Consider the following 25,909-nt stretch of genomic DNA (forward strand, 5'->3'; position numbering starts at 1 on the left):
GGAGAGGACTGGAAAAAATATATACATTGGAAAAATATAAAAAGTCCCAGCTGCAGAGGGCTTAGGGATCTGAAAGACAAAGAAAAACCCATGGCTTCTCCTCCTGTATAACTTCAGAAAGCAAAATACACTGTCTATTCAATGAAATTAAGAGAAGCCCTTTATGTCTTTTATGAGTACTGTACTTTTTCCCATGTTGTGAATGGTCACACATACAGAAATATTATGAACCAACATTTGTTCCTGCCAAAACATTTGACATTAATGGACTATAGAAAATCTTCCTAGACTGTATATTGTTTAAATATTGAAAATATTGAAATATTTTCTACAATCATCCTAACAATAGTAAACCTCCTTTCACACTGTCTGTATAGTAATTCCCCAGCTCTTAAACATGCAGGTTGGCTTAAATAACTGCAGCTTTTAGGACCTGTTCCAGTGCCAGCCAAATTCAATTCAAACATTCAAGCAACATCAATCTCCTTTGAGCTAAGCTTCCCATGCAATTTGTATGTATTTGAAGGAGGAATTTTTGTTTGCTTGAAAGGTTGCTAGTGTTTAATGTAGCTTACATTGTCTTTTAAAGGAAGACAATCAAATCACATAATGTAATTCATCTACATTATTATCCTTCCCCAAAGACAAAGTACAGGCTAGACACTGAGGCTGAAGAGGCATGTGAGAGGAAACAGTGCCTTTAAATTAGCATTAGAAGATATCAGAGAAGGGGAGGAAAAGTGAGAAAGTGCTCACTATGAAATATAGGCATAAGAATGCATGTCCTTGCATGTTTTATACAGGACAATGAAGCAAACTTTGGCAAGGTAGAATTAGTGCCTCTAATCAAGACCAGGGGATTACTGTAATACCAAAGGCACCACTGCCAGCTCTCCCAACTTAATTACCAGTCTCAACATATTACATTGTTTTCTTTGGCTTGACTCATGAAGTAGAATGATTTCATGAAATCTTGTTTTTCAGTAGAAATGAGATGAAACTAAACTGAAGAATTAAGCATGGAACCTTAAAGCTCGGAAAGCTCAATGGCAAACTACAGCTTTTTGTCTCTCAAATTTCAGGATCTCAAATTTTCATTAAACCAGTTTCATGATTTGCTTGGACTTTACACAATGATGAATATATAGCAGGGTTAGTTGGCTGCTACAGCAAGAACAGTGTTCACTTTTAGACCTGCTGTTGAGTGTTTAATGTCTGCATATTAGAAAGTTCTTGAGAAAAATCCCCATTTTTCTTTGGACTGTATTACAAACAAACAAGCAAACTCTGACACTCTTCAATCACAAACACCTAAAAATCCCACTCCCTTCACCAAAATCAAAGAACCACTCCTTTTGCAATGTAAGAATTACTTTAACCAGTTTGAGGCATGGTATTAGGGAAAGGGAATTTAGAACTGCATACTGAAGAGCAGTGTCTTTGCTCTGCTAGCAAAGAAAATTGCTTTGATTTAAGAAATAATATCACTAAGCATAGCTAAAAACTCTTCACATGTGCAGCGGGCTGTGTGCTGTGCCCCTTCTGTTCTGTACAAAGACAACACAAGCTTAAGCAGTACAAATAAACACTTGCAGATCCAAAAGGGCTCTAATTTTGTACAAGGGGGTAGCTATATCAGAAGTCCTAATGTAGCAAACCGTGACTTCATCAAGATTTAAGCACAAAAGAGATTCTAGAGCCCTGACATGGAAGTAAGGGTGGAATTTCAATGGCTCATGTGGCTTTTGATCAAAGTTTTAGTGTCTGAATTACATGGTAAGCACACCCATCGACTTCAAGGATAAAAGTTGCACCCCTCAAACACAAAGTTCAAAGAACTTGAAAGCTGCAGTGATAGATCTTCTTTAGCACCTCACTCAATTGTGTCTGGATTTTATTCCTCACTTTGAAATGTTATATTAATAGGCATACTATATGCAATATGAAATTACATATTAGATTCTTTTTTTGTGAAATGAACCTTTACAGCTTAAGTTAAAAAACTCTAGGCCTTCACAAATATTCAAAGATAGCTTCAGCTGGTAATGCAAGCTCTTGCTGCAGACACAGAAGTACTTTCTATTCCTTTCACAAAATGTAATATACAAATTGTTAATTCCAGATGCACTGCATGACATAGTACTGCCTGATTTCCAAGGAGAGGACATGAACTCTCAGTTCTAACAATGAAATAGTGCTTACTCTTTGGCACTTTCACGTAGAAATGCATCTTGGAGAACAATTTAGTATCACTATTTTTACCTTGAACATAAAGATTTAAGAGTCACATGTTTTGGGGAAAGGAGTAAACTTCAAGCTGTTTTGATAACATGAATATAAGATATAAAATACATTTTTTTTCCAAGAGATGCAGTCAGTCATCAAATTATCCCATAGATGAGTGCATTAGCAATCTAATTTGCAGTTGAAAAAAGTATATCCCTCGAGTAACAATGATGTGCCACTATGATTTCTTAAGATGACTTTCTCTTAGTCTCAAGATGATATTTCAGAGAATAAATCACATCCTGGATTGAAATCTCATCCTGGAAATACTTCACTAAAATCCTTAGTTTCAACACAGTTCTTGAAAACAAGGGTGAATCTATACTAACAGTGAGAAATAGGCAACAAAAACTTCAAAGGTGCACATAATACAATGGATATCACATCATTTTCCCTCAGTGTCCCAATTCTTTCATTTTGTAGACCTAACCAAATATGAACACATCAAAACACAATCTTTGAGCTCAAAACCACTTCCAAACTGCCAAGTATGAAACTGTTGCTGAACCACTCTGTTCTGTTTATCATATTAAGATACATTGTTTTGATGGAAAAAATGCTAGATTGCAAGTGTAACATAATAGAACCAGCAAGCACTGCCAGGAGGTCTGAGGAAGAGAGAATAATTCAGAGATATTGTCATCTGCAGGCCAATTTATATTGTCAGACAGCAGGTTCACATTATTCTCTGATGTCACTGCAATAATGGCATATTATAACGATTGAGCAAAGAATACCTGTGGGGTATAGCTATACAGTGAGCTATACAGTGAGCTATACAGTGTGGTATATGTAATACTTGTTCAGGTATTTCAGGCTTCATTCAAAGCAGAACCAGAAGCAGCAAAGTACCAGGATTAAAAAAAGAATGAGAAATAGTGCTCATAAAGACTTCTGAATATTTTAGCCCTTGTTTTGTGATGATGAAGCAAGTGTAATGTTGTATTTCATTGATTCAGTGGGCTCATGATTAAAATAAACTAATGTAGCAATTTAGGGGTTTTGTGATTCTTTCTTTTTTTTTTCCCTGTAACAAGAGAGAGAAAAAAAAAAGCTTTTTAACAGTTCCTCACGGCAGGCATAATGTGCATCTGTGCTCTGATTTACTGCACATGCTGCCTTCTCTAGCATCATGTTAAGTTAGGATATCAGCATGGTAGGTCACACAGTGGGAATGACCTTTTGCTAATCACTACACATCAGTTACTACTGGCACACAGCTCATTACTAAGAAACCCTCCAACTAGCTGGCTTTCAAATCCGCTCACACTTTGATTCTTTTTTCCCCTTTTCTTTCTTTCTTTTTTTCCTCCAGACTGAAGATTATACTTTTACATAAAATCTCTGTTGTGTAATTTTGCCAACTAGGGTTCCAAAGTCAAAAAGGCACCCAGTTAATTTTCTGTGATTATGAAAGGAGCCTGAAAATTCATACTGAAGGTAGGCCTGTAATCTTGGGTTTCATTAAAAAGGTCAGAACATTTTTCCTCACCACATATTATTAAAATGTTTGAGGGCTGCCATTAATTTGATTTTTCAGGACACAGAAATCTCACTGGAAATTAGAATGTAATCCTGCTGCTGCTTTCCTGACACTTTTCATAGGGCAGGATACGGCTGCAGGGACTAAGAGCTCTCCTGCAATTTACAATTGGTTACTTTGGCCAAATGGCAGGTGACTAATGCAAGACAAACTGTTTGCACAACCTGGGAGCACTGGGTTTAATTTCAGTTCTGAAAGAGGGGTGAAAGTGTTTCTATTGATGCTGAACCATGAGCTGTCCCCTGCCAATACATCTGCCACATTTAATACACAACATGCCCCCCACCCCCTGACAATGTGATTATTAGAGGTACAGAATTCAATAGCTTAAGAATACAAAACATAGCAGGAGCAAAATGAAAGGGTTTTTAACTCACCAGCCATTTGCTGAATGCCGCTGAAGGCACCCAAGTTACTGGAGGAAGTTGCTTGCTGCAGGAGCTGGAAATGAACAACACAACACAGCAATCTATCTGACAGTAATGTAACAAATGAAGATAAAAGTGAAATGAGCTATCATTTCACATTTGGAATATTTCTGCTTTCCTTTACATTTATATAGTCTCTTGCTTCTGTCTGCTGTTGGAATGAACATCCCTAGAGTCAATGCTGTAAATCCATATTAATGTCTAATCTCTATTAAGAAACACAGAGACACAAGGGAAACTCAATAACATGGCTGCTTTAAAACAATTAATCAATTTATTCTTTTTAACAACCAGGTGTTAAATCTATTTAAACCAACATAGTGTGACTAATTACAACCCTCTGTAGTCTAGTAGCTACCATAACTCATCTCTGTCAATCATGGTCCATTCTTCTCCACCTGTGTGAATTCAGTTTCTTCTTTATTATCTTTATGAATCAAGCACACAGATATTCATTAGACTGGTATTTGTATATATAGCAATTTAGCCTATCTTAGTATTAATTAGCCAACCTCTATACTAATATCTATTTTTAATTGCTGGGTAAATTGCTGTTTGTATCACTATACCAAAGCATTTTATGCATGCAAATGATGTATTTATACATACACAATACATATATATAGGCACATCCATTTCATAGAATCACAGAATGGTTTGGTTTGGAAGGGACCTTAAAGATCCTCCACTTCCAACCCCCCTGTCCCAGGTAGGAATACCTTCCACTAGAACAGGTTGCTCAAAGCCACATCCTTGGCCTTGAAAACTTCCAGGGCTGTGCTGGATAACTTATGCCACTCTCTCACCACTCTCACAGAAAACAATTTCTTCTGAGTATCTCATCTAAACCTGCCCTCTCTCAGTTTAAAATCATTACCCCTTGTCCCATCACTAAATGCCCCTGTAAAAAGGCCTTCTCTAGCTTTGTTAGAGGCCTCCTTCAGGTATGGAAAACTCTAAGGTCCCAGAGGCTTCTCCAGGCTGAACAGCCCCAGCTCTTTCAGCCCTCTCTCCATAGCAGAAGTGCTTCAGCCCTCTGATCACCTTTGTGGCCTCCTCTGGATTTGCTCTAACAGGTCCATGTCTCTCCTGTACTGGGGGCTCCAGAGCTGGATGAAGCACCTCAGTTGGGGTCTCACAAGAGCAGAGCAGAGGGACAGAACCCCCTCCCCTTGATCTGCTGCCCACAGTGCTGGGGATGCAGCCCAGGACACATTTGGCTTTCTGGGCTGGAAGTGCGCATTGACAGGCCATGTTAAGCTTCTCATCCCCAACACTTCCAAGTTCTCAGGGCTGCTCTTAATCCATGCTCTTGTGCTTGGGATTGTCCTGATCCAGGGCCAGGACCTTGTACTTGGCTTTGTACTTTGTGAAGTTATATTTGTCTTGGAACCATGAGGAACCCCCAAGTTATCCAAAAGTTCCTCAACCAGACCTCTCGACTCCAGAGCCACAAAAGGCAGAGGCTCCCTCTCAGCTGTGATGAAGGGGAGCCTCTCTTGGCCATCCAGAACTGAAGATACATGGCTGTGGATTTCAGATTTTCCAGCAGGGACAGCAGTTACCACCTGTTTCTCATCTTACAAATGGACCAAGGAAAAGACCATTTTAAATTTATGCCTTTTCCTGGCCACATTCACTCTCTGCATGAGAGGGGATATGAACCATGCATGTTTAACACTGACAGGACCATGCATTAAAGCAAAAGCCATTTCCAAATGAAAATGTGGAAATGTGATGACTGAACCACAACTTTCTTGTTCAGGAGCCTCACCATATGGATATGGCCCCTACAGTGTTCAGCTGCCTATCTGTCCTCCCCTAAAGAACAAGTTAAATTTTATTCCAGCTATAAAAACCAGACTCTAACATTCAAAACCCCCAATAATACTAATGGAATCAAATTTTATTTACAGTGGAGGGGTTGGAACTAAATGTTCTTTAAGGCTCCTTCCAACCCAAGACTTTCTATGAATCTATGATTTGTTTTGCAGATAATGCACCCAGAAGAAGACACATTGTGTATCCCAGACAATGTAGCAATTTACTGCAGGGAGTTTAGTGGAACTGATTTACCATGGTCCTAAAATAAATAGAGTACAATACAGCCACCGCCTCTGAAATAAACTTACAGCTAGATATTGTGGTGTGAGTCCTCCAAGACCTGTGAGGTTTCCCCAAGTGGCAGTATTGAGCTGTTGCATCTGCTGAGCCAACTGCTGCTGCAAACGCCGCTGCTCCTTGTCCTTTTGGGTGTCAGCAAACTTCACCACGATTGGCGAAGAGCAGCCCTGTGGTTGGACAGATCAGGAAAGACAGAGGGGTTAAATCACACCGGGTCACCCTCACCCCGTGAGCTCAGCCACGTCCTGTAGGGCCACTGGCACTGGCACAACCAGATCATTCACCCTCTCTTTGTGACTGGCACGTGTAGGACTGCAAGGACTACAATTTTCAGGTTCTTCGGAAAAGAGGCTATGGAGAAATTATTGATTCCCCAGCTCTTTTTATAAAGCACCTTTCCTCAGGCTCTCTTTTCTTTCCAGCTATCAAAATCGCTGCCAGAGACAGCAAAGTGTACCAGTCCTCTTTAATTAAGCTTCACAGCTGATGAGATAGACGTGATGCTTTGTCTGCAGTCTGTTTTCGAGGCAGCGCCAAAGGGAGAACTGTCCAACCTCTGTGCTGCCAGGGACCACAGAGCCAACACCGCCCTGCGGTCTGGCTGTGCCATCACACTCAGTGTAGCTGGCGTGGGCACCCTAAAGAGTCTGGGAGCAGCAGATTTACCTCAGTTTCTGCCATCAGTGAGGCACTGGCCCTGTTCACACCAAGGACCCCCAGTCATTTCACCCACCTGCGGTCCGCTCCCAGGCATGCTTTGTATCAAGCACCCTTGAGATGTGAACAAAGGGCAGGATGCAGACCAAAAGGGGCTAGTTCTGGTGATAGCAGCCCATTCCTGATTGCCACCATTTCTTCTATTGCTTCTATCAGCCTCTTGTTACATGGTATGGCAAGGCTCTAAGATGTCTTAGGAAATAGGGAAGCTGTAAGAAAGAGCTAGAGGTCTGGTCTGCAGCCTATTCCTCACCCATGGCTGAGGGACACTTGGGAAGATGTTAGAGGTCACAGACCAAATGGACTTTTGAGGTAAACTGGAATTTCCCTTGGACTTCAAATTGGGCATTCCTGGGTAGTCACTGAGACAATGAGATGTGATTATGAAAGATGTCTCTGTTGATTTCTCTCTTTTTTCCCCTACTAAGAAATGTTTCATATTTTAACCTTTCAAGTCTTAATTTTTTTCAGATCAAGAAAGCAAACTAAATACTGCAATGATTCAGTTCTTCAAATTAATTCAAGCATTTTATGAGTCATTGAAACTGTCAATCCATTTCATACTGCTTTTCAACTTCATAGCATCCAATGAATAACTTCCCTTGCCATGCTTTGTTATACTAATTTCTTGTCTAACTTCAATGTGAACACAATGGCAGGAGTGGTAAGTGACTCAAGTCCAAGAAACACAGCAGTGCTTTAGCCAAAGTGTATAGCGTGGGATGCAGAGCAGGGTTATACTTCACCTACTCTTCCCATGGCTGCTCTCACAACACTGTGAACATCTTCAGAAAAGTTCCTGTCCTCAATTACTTACAAAAAGCAGCCATGTACCTTTTCTCTGAAAAACCTCACACCAGGACAAGTGATAAAAATATTCCCAATCATCAGATGAAATGATGAAATAAACTGCAATAATACTAATAATAATACCTCTCATATAAAGATCCCCCATCAACACTGTTCCTTTAGAATTATCTTAGAAAACCATCGCTTGTGGTTTATTGTTCCACCTCCAATTCTTTTCCTGTGTGTTTCATTGTAAAAATGTCTTTCAATGTTTCAGTGAGGAAGAAAGGAGATACATAACACTCCAGCAATCAAATAAAGATTATGAAGGAGTCAGATTGTTACACAATTACCTCTCTCTAGTGATTTTTATACTAATATTAAAAATAAGATCATTTAGAAAAAAAAGAAGAAAGAAAAAGGAGCCAGGGGGTAGAGGATGTGAGAGAGATTTTTCTGGTTTTGCTAATAAAAAAAAGCAAGCTATTTCCATCTTATACAAGGTTTGGTAACACTGGGCTAAGTACAACTGGTACTTACTGCCTTCTGCCTGGATGTACAGGAGAATCAAGTCTATTTCCAAAGAAATAGAAATTAGTACCAAAGAAAGAAATATTTTATCGTTATTTTAGTTTTCAGTTCGGCAGTTCGACACTACAGCTGACATATTTATGAATGCTTAAATGTCAGTAAATTGTATAAAAACAATATCTCTGCAATTTATGAATCTATAATTCATTTTTTCACTGTCTGCTCTATATTTCATCACTTCATCATTTTCAAGAGAGCAAAGATTCTGAAGACTGAGATTATATCTAGCAAGTGGCTCTATATGAGAAAAGGGTTGTTATTGTTGTATCAAATTTACTCCATGATAACAAATTAATGTCTTCTACTGGTGCTGCATTTGAATGACTTAAACAAACAAACAAAAAACTACATAGAAAAGAAATAGAAGAGCAAACATTTTAGAGCAGCAATTATATTTAAAAAAATCAGTTGATTTAACCAGTTTGATAAGTCAGGTGGAAAGAGCAGTAAGAGAATGCATTATTCTGTGAGATGTGTTCATCTGGACTTAATAACCCCATTGTTCTTTTTTAGCCCTCTTTGAAAATTCATCTGGGTCAATGATGCATACTAAAAAATCTGAAAATAATAAAAAAGGGGAAAAAAGACCTGTAGTAATTGGTTGAAATGCAATTGTGTACTACACATCTTCCTCTAAGCTCACTTTTGTTTGTAAAAGAATATTCAACCGAAGTGTCCAAGGATGACTGTTTCAAGCTGAGGTTTGACATGTAACACTAGTCAACCCAATTTAACTTTTCACTAGAAGAGTATTGGCAAAAATGAGCAAGTTTTTTTATTTGCCTACAGGGTGATTCCTGTTTTATGCACTTCTATTTTCTAGCTTGAGGGGAAGCTTCCAGCACACACACGAGGTGCATCTCCCTTCCTCATTCAATGGCTTCATATTTCCACGCCATTCATTTTCTTCTCAACAGCTGATGTTGCCTTCGTATTTTTCTGTTGTCAGGTTGAGTCCCTCCTCCACAGAGAGGGAGGGTGCTTGGCTTCTTTCCAAGGAGGGACTCAGCCTAAGCTCAACTGACGCAAAGACCCACATATTCAAAAGGCAAAATATTTGGAATTGCCTTGCCAATTTGGGGATCTCATTGATGAAGTCTCTAAAGGTGTTGAGAAGGATTTTGATCCAAGAGTAACTATTCTACAGAATGAATCTCATTAGGAGTATCCCATCAAAATGCAGCCCCTTTTGGAGTGGTGCACACAACATAGTGGGAGAGTTTGACTGGGAGGTGTTATGCCTTTATTTTACAGTCTTCAGAAGTTGAGCTGTGTAAAATTAATTTTGCTAGATGGAAAAATACATTAAAACACGTGGAAAATATAGGTAAAACACAGTATTACCAATAAACATTTCCTTTTTACTTGGAATCAAACCCAGTGAAACATATAGATCTGAATTAATGGAGCAGTGCACGGCAGACAAATTACTACAGGTATTATTCCAGAGACTCAAAGTGGCAGTTTTTTCACAATATACTGTCAGACTGCATAGACTGTATAACAGCAGCTTTCTAGTAAAGATAATTTCATTTTTCTCATCTCATTGGCAGATTCTCAACTAAAACTGTATACCCAGGGTCTAAAAATGCATTGCACTGAAAAGAAAACACATTGATTATAAAAGAAGCTCAACCAAATTCAAACGTGATGTTTGGAAAGACAATAGCTTTGCAATGCTGATATCATTACTTGTATACTATACAGGAAACAGTTAGTGACATTTTCATGCACTGGCTTGAATTTTTATCTTCTCCTCCTCCTTGTCCTCTGTCCACCCTCCCACCCCTGGTCTCCCCCCTTGGCTCGTTACACAAAGCAGCTCAACGACATGACGCAATAATGATTGTTTAGCACCCAGCATGCTTTGGGAGACTAGAGCATTGCAAAGGAAAATCACTGAGAGAAAAAAAAGAAATAAAAATTGAAAGGTCCTGGTGGAAAAAGAAATAAAAAAAAAAAAAAGAAACAAGTGCACATAACATCAATGCCACCTCTGAGAAAAATCATCACTACACGAAGATACAGTATACATAATACAGTATAACATGCACTCTCCAATGATAAGCTAGAAGATCCAGAGTAAGTAAAGATTTCATACTTGTGCGGTTTTTTGTGCAAAATTCTGAAAGACCATGACAAAAATCACAGACTGAAAAAAGTTTTGAGATTGCCAGACAAGCTGTGGCATTCAATAACCACTCCAATGACCAGATCATTAGCCAACAGCTAAAGTCACATTAAGTGAACCAGTTCAAAGTTTCAAGTTGCTCGTCACGATAAAATAGAAGGCCATAGAGGCAGTTTGGAAGGGAATGACGGGTGTTGCTTGTGAGGGGCCAGCCACGATGGTGCTCTGCAGGAAGTGCCAAACTCTGATATGCTCTGTCATCATTAGCAGTTTTATTAGCTACATGAAGAAGGCAAAATAATGTTAACTTAAAAAGAGATTCTATGTGCAGAAAAACACACGTACTAGTAACTCAGCGTGGCCATGTTAAATCTCTTGAGCTCTTTCTCAGAGCAGTGCAAACCACAACACTTAGAAATCTATTTAAAAGAAACAAAGATTTTTCTTTGGGGGGAATGTGTGTTAAAAATAGAGGTAATTTACTCATCAGAGATATTCTGAATACAACTGAGGAGTGGTATTCACAGCTTTTTTATTTTCTGCTGAATGCCACTGAAAACAGGATTGAGAGCCGTGTTTGGATACCACACAGCAGCCTTATTGTGCTCTTTCAGGTGATTGAGAAAAATAAAGCTTCACAAAGACGGGTAGAGCGAGCTGGTAAAAAATTTAAATCTGTGATTGTCATGTGTCTGATCTGATCCAGGAGAGCATGGCTTTACCATTCGCAATCATTTGCACAAAGAAAACAAAGAAAGGGCAAATGATACAGTACTGTACCTCCATGGTCTGAGACTGGTGCATGGCTTTGATTGCATTCTGTGCCATTGCCCTTGTAGAAAATGTGACAAACGCACAGCCTGTGGGAACAAGGGGACAGGGAGCAGGAAAGACAAAAAACAACAAGACAAAAGGGTTGGACGCTTGTTAAACCAACACAGTCTACGAGAACGGCCACAAGACGACACTGTTCTCAGTAGTACATAAAAATAAACAACTTCTCTAGTTTATTTATTGACAGTGCTGACTTGCTAATCTGACCATAGATGAAAGAAAAAAAATTAAGTGGGGATGGGTGACAAGAAGGGTTTTTATTTAATTTTTTTGTTTGTTTTGCTTTGTTTTTCTTTATTTTTTTTTTCTGTTTTGTTACTGATTTTGTGCTTTAGCCACAGGGTTTGAAATAAATAAGGCTTTTCTGTAGCCTTTGCATTGCATAGTTAAATCCATTCAGACCATGCATTAACAATTGCTTGCTCTGGCTTTTGTGTAGGTAAACTGTTGATAGTGAATAAATGTCGGCATCACTGACAGCTAAACTGAGAATTTAATAAAGGGGTCCATAATATCACAAATTACTGTGATGCACCAAGAGGATCATACAAATAAGAATGAGAAAAACTCTAATGTGTATCCTGTGACTATTTGTGAAAAGACTCAGACAAAATTCAGTAATGTATGTGGAATCTCAACATTTAAGAAAATAACATTTTAAAAATAAAAATCCTTATGGTATTTGTTTCTCTGAGTTCTAGGTACAAGTATAATTCTTTGATCTGTGAAAGGTACTGTCAGCTTGAACAATTCTGAATCTATGTGCATGAATATCTGAAAAAAAATCACTCTTTTTTTCCCTTCTTCAGTCTTTAAAATCATAATGAAAAGCCAGTAGGCTAATGCCTAGGCTATTTTTCTACCCTTTTACTATTGTCAGCCATACCTACACTGGGCATGGTGCAGGTCAACGTTTTCAGTGCATGACTCACTGCCCTTTTGGCTAATAAAAACATTGCCTCCTGAGATTTACATTTTATTCTTCATGCACCCTTGGGCATCTTAAAGAAAAAGACTGTGAAATTAATGCAGATTCAGGCTGATTTTGTAATAATACCATGGCACACTAAAAGCTTAGCTAAAGCAACACAGACTTATTTCACTTGTGATCTCTAATGACTTTAAAAGTGCATTGATTTTCAGCTCCCTTAGCCTTGCACAGTTTGAACTTAGGTTTCAGAGAATAATTTAGTGTTCCACTCAATTTCCTGAAAACATTATTATTATTACTACTTAAAAGATTTCCAAATGAAGCAGATCTAAGCACTGAGAGGCTAAAGCATATTGTCATTTTAGAGCTAATGCATGAAAGCTACATTCTGGCATCAAAAATACAATATTGTTGCCCCTGTGGCCAATGGGCAAAATAAACCATTTTGCAATCCAGCAAGCAACAGATTGTTTGGTTTATGCAAATCAATTTGAGGCACAGAATACCTTTTCTTTTGAGCTCTGTGTGCACCTGGTAAGATTATCAAGTCAAGACTGTATTCACATTTTAATCAAACAACAGTAAGAGAAAGCAATGCCTGATCATTACCCAAAAGCACTACATCTAGTCATGAAAATAAAGTCAATGCATTTTTGCATCATGCGGTATTTTTTTTCTCTTTAATGTAAAGGCCCTTGACTCACGAGAACCTAGGCTGGCTTATGCAACTCTGGCTGATAGATGAGCATCATAAAATCAGAAATCAGAATTCTTTTACCCAAACTTCACCACAGTGTTGTGACTCTATTTCTTAGGTAACAAAACAGCTGATGATGTCTGACTACTGTTTAGACACACTACATAATGCTGTACTAGTCTTGTTCAGCAACAAATTTCTGTCAAAGAATATGATATAACAAACCAGCTTTCTGTACAGCAATCTAGACAAAATGTGCAGTAGAACTGTAAATAATCTACAGTACTTCTCCTAGATTCCATATTGCTGCACTAAAATTAGAGGCCCAAATTTACCATCAATCTCAAAGTAATCTCTCTCATTACCATTTCTGTTATTAGCATTATTCTTTTCTTGTCTTGCAAATTCAGTGGGGGATCAGCAAAAGTAGAGATATACTGGAGGGCAGGCAAGGAACCCCATACAGAGCCTTGAATAATATTGTTGATAATGGTCAAGAAACTGCTTCATTCACTTCTTTGGCTCTCACTATCCAGGAGTGTGTACTATAGTGACAATTACTGAATGGAGGTTTCAAATGCATGAGAAGCATGTAAAATGTCAACAAAAATCAGTAAGACACAGTTTATGCATTTATCACAATTTCTCCCCAGCAGTTCTGTTGTAAGTAACTTACTGAGAGATGTTGCAATTAGCAGGTCTCAAAAGAAATGTGAATCAGCAGAGAAATACGGCTACATTCCTCTCAAGATAAAGCAGACTCCCCCTTCCCTCCCTTAAGCTTTCTCTCTTTTTAACCACAGGGCTCAGCTGTTGGGTACTTCCAACACCCAACACCACTGCAAAGCCTTCCTCCTCACTCATCAGCCCAAAACCATTTGCATGGGTCTCGCTGCCTTTGTCCTGGAGCAAAAAGACCTTTGTAGCAAATCTCTGTACCAATTTGAAAGAAACTTGTTCTTTGGGCAAGGGGAATACCTGATGAATGAGGTTATGCAGCTTGAATATGAGCATTTGGAAGCAGCATTCCACAGAGAGGATGGGGCTGCATTTTAATTAGGGTTTGCCAGCCAGAGGCTACAAGGTTAAGTCCCCTTGTTATCTCCATTCAGCAGGCCATTTCCCACCAATGGACAGTGGCCATTCCCCCAGTAAATTCCCAATTTACCTCAATAACATGGCAAAAATTCAGTAGAAAATGTTATTTCTAAATTATTTGAAACCCCAGACTTTAAAAAGTTGCCATTAAGTGTCCCAATTAAACATTTGCTAATTCAACCATCCTTCCAGACATTGCCATGTGTATTCACATTCAAGGGTTATTTTTTTCAGCTACCAAACCTGGCCACTCACACACATTTGTATATTTAATATGCGTGCACATATATTTTATTATGTGTGGAATATGGGATCCTATATATTTGATTATGTGTGAACTATGGAGTCCTTTCCTTCATGACCAGACTGCCACGCCAGAGGGGAGCTAAGCCGATGTCATAGGATTTGGTCTGTTTAACTCAATCACTTTGCATTTATAATTCAGATGTTCAGAAAAGCTGTTCTTCTATAATGCTGGTATTTACTGCCATGGCCAATGGCAGGACCTTGGTTTTTGTCTATGGGACACATATGCACTCGAGGAGGATAATTTAGTTGGGCACCTAGAATTTAATCAGAAGTTGCTGTCCAAGGACACTGGATTTCAATTCTTTATGTTTCTGAAGGGTTGGGGAAACCCTTTCCAGCACACTCTCACTCCCTGTATCACATGAGTGCAGGTGGTCTTTTGGGAATGCACCTCCAGCTTTAGGACCGTAAATCACAATTATAAGAGGACAGGACTAATCAGATTTCATGCCTCGTAGTGCAAGGAAACAAGAAAGATTTTTGTGGCCTCTTACCTCATCCTATGAAACATGGCATTGATTGGCGTGCCACAGACCGAGGTCCTCCACACCTATAGCTACAAGCAAACTATTTCTGTTCTACCCCACCAAGTCCTGATATTCAATTATTCCCTTCTTACTGGAGCTGTGTAGTTTTCTGGGAGGGAAAATATGGAGAGTGGGATATTTCTATAGCTAATACCTTGAAATAACTTCATTTTATATAACCAGCAACCTAGCTACACAAAAAATAGAATGTTTTGTACAAACAGCCAACCTGCAAGACAACTCACACTTATTTATCAGCTCTGGTTTCAAAATGTCAGGGATCACTGACAGAAAGAAAGAAGGAGGGAGAAAGAAGATCTAAGAATTTTAGCTGCTTCTCCAAGGCTGCCTTCTTACCCCCTACAGCAGATAAATGAGTGACTGGGGAAAGGCTGCTGGAAGTAATTTCCTTCTGCAGGCAGAACTGGAGTAAGGTACCCAGCACTGGCATGGGAGAAATTTTGGAGCACATTATCACATCTTCCACATTGTCTGAGAGAACATCTAAACTCACAGGGTTGCCCCTGACCCCTCTCCCACTACAAACTCAAAGAGATTTTTGAAAAATCTATGAAATTTGATAGGCCACCTCCTTAACCCTGGCCATCCCAAACCTAGGGCTTGCTGCTTGAGTGACTGAATACTTGAACTATTTAAAAAAAGCTCAGCTCTGCCCCATTTCAGCTCCTGCTTAATGTGATTCTTCTCATCTCAGGCTTTCCTAGACTGTTGAGAAACATTCAGTCAGCAGTTCTTGCAACAGTCTAACACAACATCAACACCTATGAGCTACAAGTGAAGTAGAACATTTTTATGTATGGAAGCCTCAGGTAAGGTTCATACCTACACAAGAAACCTCTCTCATGAAACCAGCATGGTCTACCAGAGGTATGCAAGTGAAGCCAAAGGGAGATGCAAAATGCAGAGACATTGTTTGGAAGTCTGAAAACGTGGTTTTAACACAGAAGACGACTTCAGGGATTTTCAAAGTCACCCAAGCAATTGCAGTGCTGTGAGTGGTGGCTGCACAGCTGGTAATGTAATGGTTGCACCACAGCTTCCCAGAACACTGTAAACAAGTTTTTCTTCAATTTCTGTGAAGAAACAAAAGTGAAAAGCTGCCAAATACTCCTGCAAGGAGTAGTTGGGATCCTCTGAGATGAAAGCTTCTATTTAAAGAAAAGATAAGGCTTGAATAAAAAGCTATGGAAATTGAAGTGTGATAAAAATAAGCTCTAGTTGGGTTAAAATGTTTCTAGCTGAGATTGCAAAGTAGACTTTTCCTTTTTCTTTCCTGTGCTAATACAGCCCAGTCTGAAGGAAGGAACATCCTGGAAAACAGCCTTCTAATGAAGACATCACACAAAAATCTGTCTTGTTGGCTAAAATACATTTTATCTACAAACTAAATTGTACATCAAATTGTTTCCTGTAGTGATATTTGGTTGTTAAGTATTATCTAACACACACAATGACAGGTCTGAGACCAAGTGCAACAATCCAGTCTAAAGAAAATAATTTGAAAAATCCACAGCGAAGCTCTTCAGTTTATGCATATCAGGCACATAAAGGTAACAAAAGGCACATCCTGTAACCATGTCTCAGCTCTTCAGCTCTGCTGACTTGACTATTGACTGGATGACAGTTGTAGATTTTGAATTCCCTGAAGTTCATGGTTCCCTTGAAGCATTTCTAATTGGACATTCAATTACCCACCCTGCAAAGTACAGACTTCAGTAAGTGGAATTTACACAAACCCAGAATTAAATGGGTACCAAAGACCATATTCTCTAACTGTGCCTCGATGATCCTCTTGTTGGAATAAAGCCTCTTGCAAATTATTTCATTTCAGGATTGCCTCTTGGGAGGTATTGCTGCAAAATTGCAGTAATGGAAATCTGAGATGTAGTTACTGGCCAAAGGCCAGCAGAGACATTGGTCAGTTGGATGTGTTTCTTCCCTCCCAGCTGCAAAAGAGTTTCAGCAAAGGAAAACAAAATTAAATGTGCCATAATGATTGGAAAAAATGAAAATGTTACCACATTGCAGCAAAAGGAATAAGGCATGGAAGTGCTTCTGAAGAGCTATTGTAAACACAGTGCTTCCACTCTCCTTGCTTCCCATCACTGACTGATACACAATTCAGAACGTGACCCCTAATCTAGGGTGTTCCCACAGCTGGCACTTTGTGTTACTTTAGCTTAGAAAGGAGCAGTAAATATCCAGAAGAAAGAAAACCCCAGCATAAAAGTCTCCTCACCTATCCTCCCCTGCAATTAATTGTGATGCAAATATTAATTTTCTTTTACTAATTCATAAAGAAAACCCTTGAATCTGAAAGTTCTGAATGTATTTTCAAGAAATTAAATTGCCTCACCATGGTGTAACTCTCTATTCCATTTCTAACTTGCTCTTAAAGCAAAGAAAGAATGGGAAAAACAATTGTTGTAATCAATGTCTGCAGAAATGTTCACTTGTCCCATGTGCCTGGTGATGTTTTGTTAAAAAATCATACAATTAGGAGCCTAGAAGATGTAGAAAAATGCATTTTGAGCTTTTGCACAGTTTTCATGGTATATCCAACTCTCTCTACATGTTATTAGCAGGTTTTTTCAGTGCATGCTATTAACCCAGTTGACTTCTTTCTGGTATCTGACATATAAAACTGCACTTAGCAATACAGCAGAATAATTTGCTATGTGGTGCTTCTGTGATAAGGATAAGAGGATTTTTTTATCATCATTACGGATGGTAATAATTCCTAGAGTGATACAGAGATATTGATCCACTGATCTAAAAAAAATCACTTACCAAAGGCAGAGGAGCATTGCTACCCTTATTTTAATCAACAGGATAACAGAGGTGATGAGCAGCCAACTCACCAATGGTCAATACAGCACATCAGTGGCACAGCTACACAGCTGCAAATCTAACTTGGGTATTTCTGGCTATTTTTACACACTCCAGCTCTTATTGCCTTGCTGGCTGTGTTGGCATCTGTGGTCATGTAGACATTACATAGTGCTGGGAGTCAGGAGGTCTGAAAGTTTCCTTAAGCCGTTTACAATAAGTGATTTAAAAATCTTAATCATCTGAGGCAGTTCACTTCTACTTTTTTGATGATAATGAAGCTTAGCACATGATATCACAATCATGAATTTTTGTAAAGCATACTTAGGTCGTCAGAAAAAGTGATGGATTAAACAACCCTGCAGGCTGAATCTTTCTCTCTGAATAATGAATATCGTACAGGCAGTGGCAAGCTTCTTTAGATAGTCCCATGTACCCTGCTCAAGAGGCGGCCAGCCTCTGTGGCTGCTGGGTCCCTGGATTCTTTATCTCTACAGCCAACAGAGTATTTTTATTTTTTAATACCTTTCACAGCTAGGAATTACTCGCTGCTAGACATCTAATTTCACAGGGACTATCCCAGAGCCTTTGGAAGGTGATGCCTTTTGGCTGCTGCCTCTTCTTGCTGCTGATCGAAATATACCAAGTTACAGGTATAAACAATGGTTGTTTCTTAGATGCAGGAATGAGTAACAATGGGGGAAAACATGACTCAAGCTAAAAAACAAAATCTCAGTTTCCTTAAAATACACTGCTCCACCACTGGAGCTCTGTATCATTACTTTAGTCTCATTTTAGAGCTGAGTTTCAAACAACTGACAATAGGAATTTGGAGTGGAAGAGGTGATGGTCCATTACCAGTGGTGACAGCAATGGGTGTGACTTTAGTAAAGTTCTGTCAACTCTTAGTTAGGAACTGCAATAGAAACAGCAAGTTCCATCTCTCTCCCCCTCTCCCTTTATCTCAGCACTTATATCACACTCATCACAAAGTGTTACCTTTTCCCTTGATGTCACAGGAGGAGATTCCTCCTTGCTACTGGAGCCCATGTGGTACAATACAACCCTAAATCCTGCTATGAGTTGACAGCGGACTGTTACCCTCCCAGTGGTAAAGTTGCTGGTGTAGTATAGACATGGCCTAAAATCAAAGTCGACTGAAACCTTTTTAGTCTTTACTAAGTAAAAAAACCCAAACCCAAACCCAGTCCAAACCAAAACTGTTCTACTGAGCAGTGTAACCTGGAGCTATTCCTTGCAACTATCTGCTGGTAATACAGATTATTTGCCTGAACCCTTTAAGAAAGCTCGAAAGCTGGCATAAATACCAAAGAAGATACTGTTCAAGCTTTTTTCATCTGAGATACCATGAGGGGTACTTGTTATGCAATTGAAAAGGGATACCAAACAGAGTTTACTGGACCACATTTCCATCTCACTGCTGTGAGCACTGAACTGAGCTCCCAAAGGCTCTGGCATGGTCAGTGTTTTCCTCAGACACTGACTATTTTTCATTCACCCCTCTGTGTTTAGGAGGGAAGCACATCTGGACGGGTACTGAGAAAACAAATAATGTTTGTGGCAAAGGGAATTAACATCTTGGAAATGGTAACATGAATTAAAACTGATTAAGGATTGGAACTCTTTACAAAGATGTAACAGTATAAATCCTCCCTCCAGAAACAGTTTTTCACCTTGTGCTTTTTCAGTCAAGCTCCCTCCTCTGCAGATGTCCCTCAGCACTTTTCATTTCAACTGCAATACCAACCATTTTCCCAACACTTTGCCTTCTCTCATGGAATGGTGGTTTTGTGAAGCTGATAAAAATCTGCCTGAAAACCTGGTTGGTGCAGCTGAACCCATTTTGAAGTGTGAACATGGGTGTGTAGAAAGCAATTCAAGTTTAACAAGGCATGAGGCATGAGGGCATGATAGAATATCAGTCGTGATTGTGACCGAAATGAACCCAAGTGGCACAGAGGATGCAGCTCTGCTGTGGTTACTGGTGTGTGACCTACCTGGACTGAGATCTTCTGTCTCCAGCAGGAGAAAACAGCACATTAACTCTACAGCTGTGCTGGCCAGCACAAAACACTGCCCTGCCTGATACACTGGAGATGTGGCTTGGGAATCTCAGCTCCTGATTGTCGTGAGATTGCTGTTCGCAGCAGAACAAAACTACCCCACCAATCTCACTTACTCTGTTGGATTTCATAATTAGCTTTTCTATGCTCCTACTATACCCAGTCTGTTGAATTAAAGCAAGTGTGCAGGGGGATTTTTATGGATGCCAGGAAAGATCCATTTCTTTGTTGGGTGATGCTGACAAGTCAATTAAATCTTTTTTTGGGGCTCAAAACATCTGATGTGCAGATCTTGTTATTTCAGCAGTTAATTAGCTCCTTTCCCACTTGTGTCTTCCATCATCCCTTCCTTGTGCTGCTCACACAATGAAATCAGTGAAAATCAGAAATACTTATTTTGCCTCAGTGTTGGGTCTAGAAAGATAATGGCAGCACTCAACTCTATCAGTAAACATTCCTTACTGAGCTGAAGGAGCCAACTTTAGACCTGTGCCCTAATCTTCCCCAAGGCAAATGCCATCATCATCATGAGGCTCTCGTTGCCTGAAGGGACTGCTGCATCCCCAGCCCCAAAAATTTGGGGATCACAAAGCATAAATCTACTGGCATAATTTTCTTCGGGCTCCCTATTTATAGTCAGAGCGCCTTTTCAAAAAGTCCTTATTGTTCAGAAGTAGTACGTGCTTTCAAGCAGTGCCATGATATATAGGAATACCTGCATGTCCTTTGCTGAAATTTATAGGTGTTATATAGAAACTGGACCACCCACAAAACAAAAAAATCCCATGCACAAATTGTTGCACAAAATTTGTGGATGCTATTGCCTACAAGAAACAAGTAGATCCAAGAGTAAAGAAAAGAAAATCCAAATCTATACCCACATCTATGCAAAGTGGGTGCTATTACCTTTTTCTGTGCGTTTTGAAAATGTAATAAAATGCATAAACTGTGTACTTTCTATGTATTTGTTTCTCTATAGATGTGATATTTTTCACAGCTCCACAATTAAAATTATTTTACTCCCTGTGCCATTAAATGGCTGTGGCAGGTACAACAGCATAATCCTGCACTGAGAGATGGGACTATCCCTATTTCCTTTTCCATTCACCAAGTCCTGGCACTGATGTTTTGAGACGGTTCATGCTCTGAGAATAAATTCAGGTCCATATACCATGGAATTAATATGCAGTCTGTGTCATCAATATACATTTATTTTTGTTTTCAATTGCTTTTCAGAAGGCCTTTCCCTAAAAGCTACGTTTGCACTCAAAAGGGATCACTGGCTATTGAAATCTGTGCAGCATTTAATTTCCAAGTTCAGGATGGCCACTTGACCACTCTTGATGGTGATGCTTAACACCTCTGCCCTGGATTTTGGGATGTGGTAGAGGCACAAGATTTAAAACTCTTTTTATAAACTTTAGTCCAGGCAAAGCTCTCAGGTAACCTCTTTGTTTCTCAGTTACAGCAGACCTATGTTTTGCATATAGTTAAAGAAAACACAGGAATGGAGGAGATTCCTACAGGGGCCAGTTCCCATCACCCCTCATGCCTTCAAGCAGTCATTTACAGTCCTGTCCTTTTATTTATTTATTGGCCTTGTGCTACAAAGCAGAAATGGGGTCAGGGGAGCAACTTTGATTTTGTGAGAGCAGAAAACTGAGGGTGTTTTCTCAGGGTGCAAAGGAACCTTTCCAGCTGACAAACAGGGTGATAACACAAGTTAATATGTTGGCACCGAGACCTTTCTGACACTGGAAATAAAAGGTGATAATTTCAGTCACTGTGAAAAGTTCATGTGGATGCCTTCATCACGTGGGACGTATTACAGCGTAACCTCTCGCTGCAGACAGTAGCTCTGCCTACCTTGGCTGTGACATAAAGCTCCCAATTAGCACTTAAGGAAAGAGACTTTACAGACTGCACACTCACCTCGGCTCAGCCCATCTGGTCCCCGAAGGATTCGGCATTCTTCTATCTGGCCGAACGGAGAAAACATCACCCTGATATCATTCTCATTACACTTCTTCGAAACCATTCCTATGAACAATTTTCTGTCTTCCACAGCTAGAAGATAAAAATAATGAATGAGCAAAGGCCATTTCATCTTTTTCCTGTGATCAATGCTTCATTACCACATCAAACCAAGCTCCAGTCATGTGAGTCTGGCTCTGTAACTGAAGACAAGTCCTAAGGCAAACACTTTATACTTACAACCTCCCTTCCCCCCTTTCTCTCCCACCCTAAATATCTACTTTTTTTTTTCCTCTCTCTCTCTCCTTTTTCTAGTGGCGCTTGCTGTTTATATAACATTAATTGGCTGTCTTAGTCACTCTGCATACACCTCCCCTTCACAGCTTCTAAAAGGAAAGTATCCTGTGTTAGAGACGCTTTTAATCGTTTGCATAGGTTCTAATTCAGATAAATTCCCTCAACCCCCTCGTATGTGAAAGACATCATGATGGGGTGAGGGTGAAGAAGAGATTGTGCACGTAATGATACAAGCTAATGAAAAATATTCCTGAGAAATGTTTTGAGAGCAGCTCCTGTCTGAGCTTTCAATTTCAGCCAACTTAATGCATGGCACTGAAAAGGCAGATATGCAATGACTGCTCTGGAGAAAGAATGCATTAAATTTTTCTTTTTTTTTTTTTTTTTTTTTTCAGTGTCACAGCCCTCTTCCCTTCAGGAAGACACAAGACATATTTCAGGACATCACTTGAACACCCTTTGATGCGTAATGATGCTGAGTTTGCAAAAAAAAAACCCACGGAAAATGTGTTTTACCTGAATATTTGGTAGAATATTTCCTGCTTGAACTGTCACCAACACAAGCTGGACTGCTGCAGCAGGATGCACACAGTCCTAAATCAAACTCAAAGCTGGGGACTCTTGTCAAAAATGAAAGAGGTCATCAAAACTTAATGCACTCTGGAAAAACTTAAAAATGTTAATGCACCCACCCATCTATATTAAACCAAAAATCTAAGTGCTTATTATACAGTACATACACCAGTGCTTTCTTCTTCTCTGGAAATGGCATGTAAATCCAATTCCCTGTTAATGAGCAGACTGTCAGGGTTTGTGGGGAAGCAAAGAGGGAAGGAAAGCTTTTCTCCAGAGAGTCTGCACTGCACTTACTTATTTCTATTATTGTGCAAATTATTTTTGTAATGAAGTATTTTCATTTCTGGGCTTACAAAAAAAAATAATGAATCCTCCCTTGCTCTCTAACTCTGTCTCCTGTATTAGAACGAGTTTGTCACAGGGAAAAAATTGCAGCCGAAGAAGAAGGAACTGTGTCCATTTTTTCTACGATTTTATTTGTGTTATACATCAACACTTTCAGTGCATTTAATAATTTCAAGAATAACAAGACGAGGTTCATGTTTATTGATCACAAGAAGCGTTTGAAGTAATTTTCTCCTTAAATCGCTGACTTTAAAAAGTATTTGTAGCTTTTATACAAGCAAGCACCAAACCCATGCATTTTTCAGAACCCAAAACAGTGGCCAGCCCCTGCAATTCCAACTTCTCACTCTACAAGCTTGCAAGAAAATTGGTGTGAATTTAACACCCAGGGGAAGATGTTTTCTTCAGCAGAGATTCCTCAAGACTGAACATTTTCATTCACACTTTATATTGCGGTTCCACATGCAGGTGAACCCTCCAGAAAGGGTTAAGAAATGATGAATGCATGGGATGAGACAGTTATATACAGATCAGGAGCTGAATATGCGTGATTGCAAATAAGACCTGCAAGTTGAGATATTTATGTATACATAAATATATATATATATATATGTCTTATTATGAAACTTTACATCTGATTCATAATATATAGCTGACCTTGATGCTGCTAATTATTATTTTAAGGGTGGAAAAGCTGAATTGCCTGGCTCACAGCTACAAGAGGAGTGCAGGCAGCCACTTCTGCTGGTGGAAGGATGCCTGTAACCTGGCTGCAGACAATTCCTATATTGCCATGAGCAACCTTTTTGAGGAAGTCCCCTGACCAGCCTGTCCTCTCGACAACAGCTACAGACTATGGCCATAGTGCAGGACAGTTTTTGAGAAAGGCACCCCGCTGGGCTGCCAGGTCTGGATTTCTCCACACCACAGACTCAGGCTGGGTGAAGCCTTGGTGCCAAGAACATTTTCAAGCATTGTTTTCTGCTCTGTATTATGAACCTCTTATTTAGTGTCTCTGTGTCAGCTAGCACCAGCCAGTTTAAATTTGGGTTGATCTTAGGCTTGAAATAGTGTGCAGGTCTACCCTAAGGTAGGGGTAGAATAGGTCCAGCCCTTTAAAAATAGCTACTTGCTGAGTTGGACAAATGCCTGCCATAGCATCCCAGAGGAGGTTCCTTGGGTCCTGCTTTGGTGCCAGGACAAAGCCTCAAACCAAAAAGATTCACATGGAGACTCAAAAGAAATGAGATGTGAACAGAAGGCTTTGTTTTAATTTTCCAAAGAGTAGCAGGTGACAAACTCCCCATCGGCCTCCTTCGGTTTTGAGAGTAAACCTATAAATATGCCATTTAACTAACATGATTTGCAGGTTTGCAGCTTGAGGGTGATTTTATAGTAAATTAAACATCCAGCTCCTGTGTACTGTACATCTAAAAAATGCAGATTTCATGAAGAATGCTCAGAGTACAGAAAACATATTGATATGATGATGTGCTCTGCATTCAGCGCCATTAGTCAGTGCTGATCAGTGTTGAAGCTTAAGAAAATTGGTATTCTTTTTCTGGCTAGGGGCCCAGCATAAAAAACATTTAAAGTGACAATTGTCAAGATCAAAATGACATGTTTTCACTCCATCTGATAGAACATCTGATATTATTAGGCTGAAAGAGTTTTTAACAATATATTCCCACACAGAGAAAGGAATACTTTTCCACCTCGATAAGAATGATTTTCAGGAGTTATTTCTGCATTTTTGGTCAGCCACTTCTTTCTTTCTAAAATGAATTCTTACCAGCCACACAGGCAAGGTTTGAGAATCAGATAACAGAGTGCAAGAAGTGTGGGTGAAACGTATTTAGAGGTTAGCAAACTTCCCTCTGGATCTGCCAAGCCTGCAGATTTCCCTGTGTGTGCTGGATTTCTCCCATGGGCTGTAAAATGAGGAGCCTAGCATTAAACACACATGAGCCAGCAAAGCACTGAGGCTGGGATGGGTGCTGCTGCTTAGGGAAAGGATGGCAGCCTAAACCCATCTGGCCTAACTTCAGTGGCCTACAGGTTTGGTCTTAGCTCAACTGGCTGTTGGCAATGCCAAGAGATTGGCTCCTTCAAAGAGTGACACATATCACCTCTCCCAGCCAAGTGGGATGGCCTTTGTCATGGGAGTCTCTCCCCTGCTACTGACAGTAGATTACAGATTTTTTTACATTGACTGAGTAGATTGACAGATGCTGTTACCTTCCAGCCAACTCCCAGATCCTGGGCATCATGATAACATCTATATGTCCTGAGCTCCAGCTGCAGGGACAGGAGGAATAAATGAGCTCTGCGGGACTGGACAAAGCTTGGGAGCTGCAAGTGCTTTGGGCAATGAGAGCAGGCAAAGAAGGCTGGAGGAAGGATAACAAACAGTGTGCAAGGGCTATCACCTGTGTGCACGTATCTCAAAAGCATTTCACTGCTGCTTGATAACTCTCTCTCCCACCCTTGGGGGAGGTTTCAACAATTCAAAATCCAGAAAAATCAAAACTTTTTTAGCATGTGTTTGACATCATTATTTCTGCACCTTGTTCATGGGCTTAGTTGAACTTTCTGACTATTTTACACTACTTTAGGGGAATGAAGTAGATACAACTGTTTGGAAGCAGCACTTAGGATGGGGGGGCTGAGTGCCCCTCCTTGATGGAGCAGAAGCAGCCAGAAGGTCACAGTAAACAAGGCCTGAAGTTCTATTTATAGGAAGGAAAGTGTGAAACCTCACAGTTTCTTGATTAACAC

The 25,909-nt window shown here is 39.7% G+C and overlaps 1 protein-coding gene across 13 annotated transcripts in view; it reads right to left on the minus strand.

Annotated features, from left to right (window-relative positions):
• Positions 1–25,909, minus strand: part of CELF2 (CUGBP Elav-like family member 2) — a 541,755-nt gene that overhangs the window by 44,737 nt on the left and 471,109 nt on the right. For all 13 annotated transcript variants that reach the window (XM_088055373.1, XM_088055372.1, XM_088055374.1 and 10 more), the window contains 4 exons: positions 21,872–22,006; positions 11,390–11,469; positions 6,390–6,548; positions 4,207–4,270 (listed from right to left, as the gene is read on the minus strand). In XM_088055373.1, the coding sequence (XP_087911499.1) occupies positions 4,207–4,270; positions 6,390–6,548; positions 11,390–11,469; positions 21,872–22,006 (438 nt within the window). The remainder of the gene's footprint in view (positions 1–4,206; positions 4,271–6,389; positions 6,549–11,389; positions 11,470–21,871; positions 22,007–25,909) is intronic.

This window comes from Pseudopodoces humilis, chromosome 5 (genome assembly GCF_049639895.1).
Source record: "Pseudopodoces humilis isolate 2021_Gansu_Grassland_sample_001 chromosome 5, ASM4963989v1, whole genome shotgun sequence".
Classification (NCBI taxonomy): Eukaryota; Metazoa; Chordata; class Aves; order Passeriformes; family Paridae; genus Pseudopodoces; species Pseudopodoces humilis.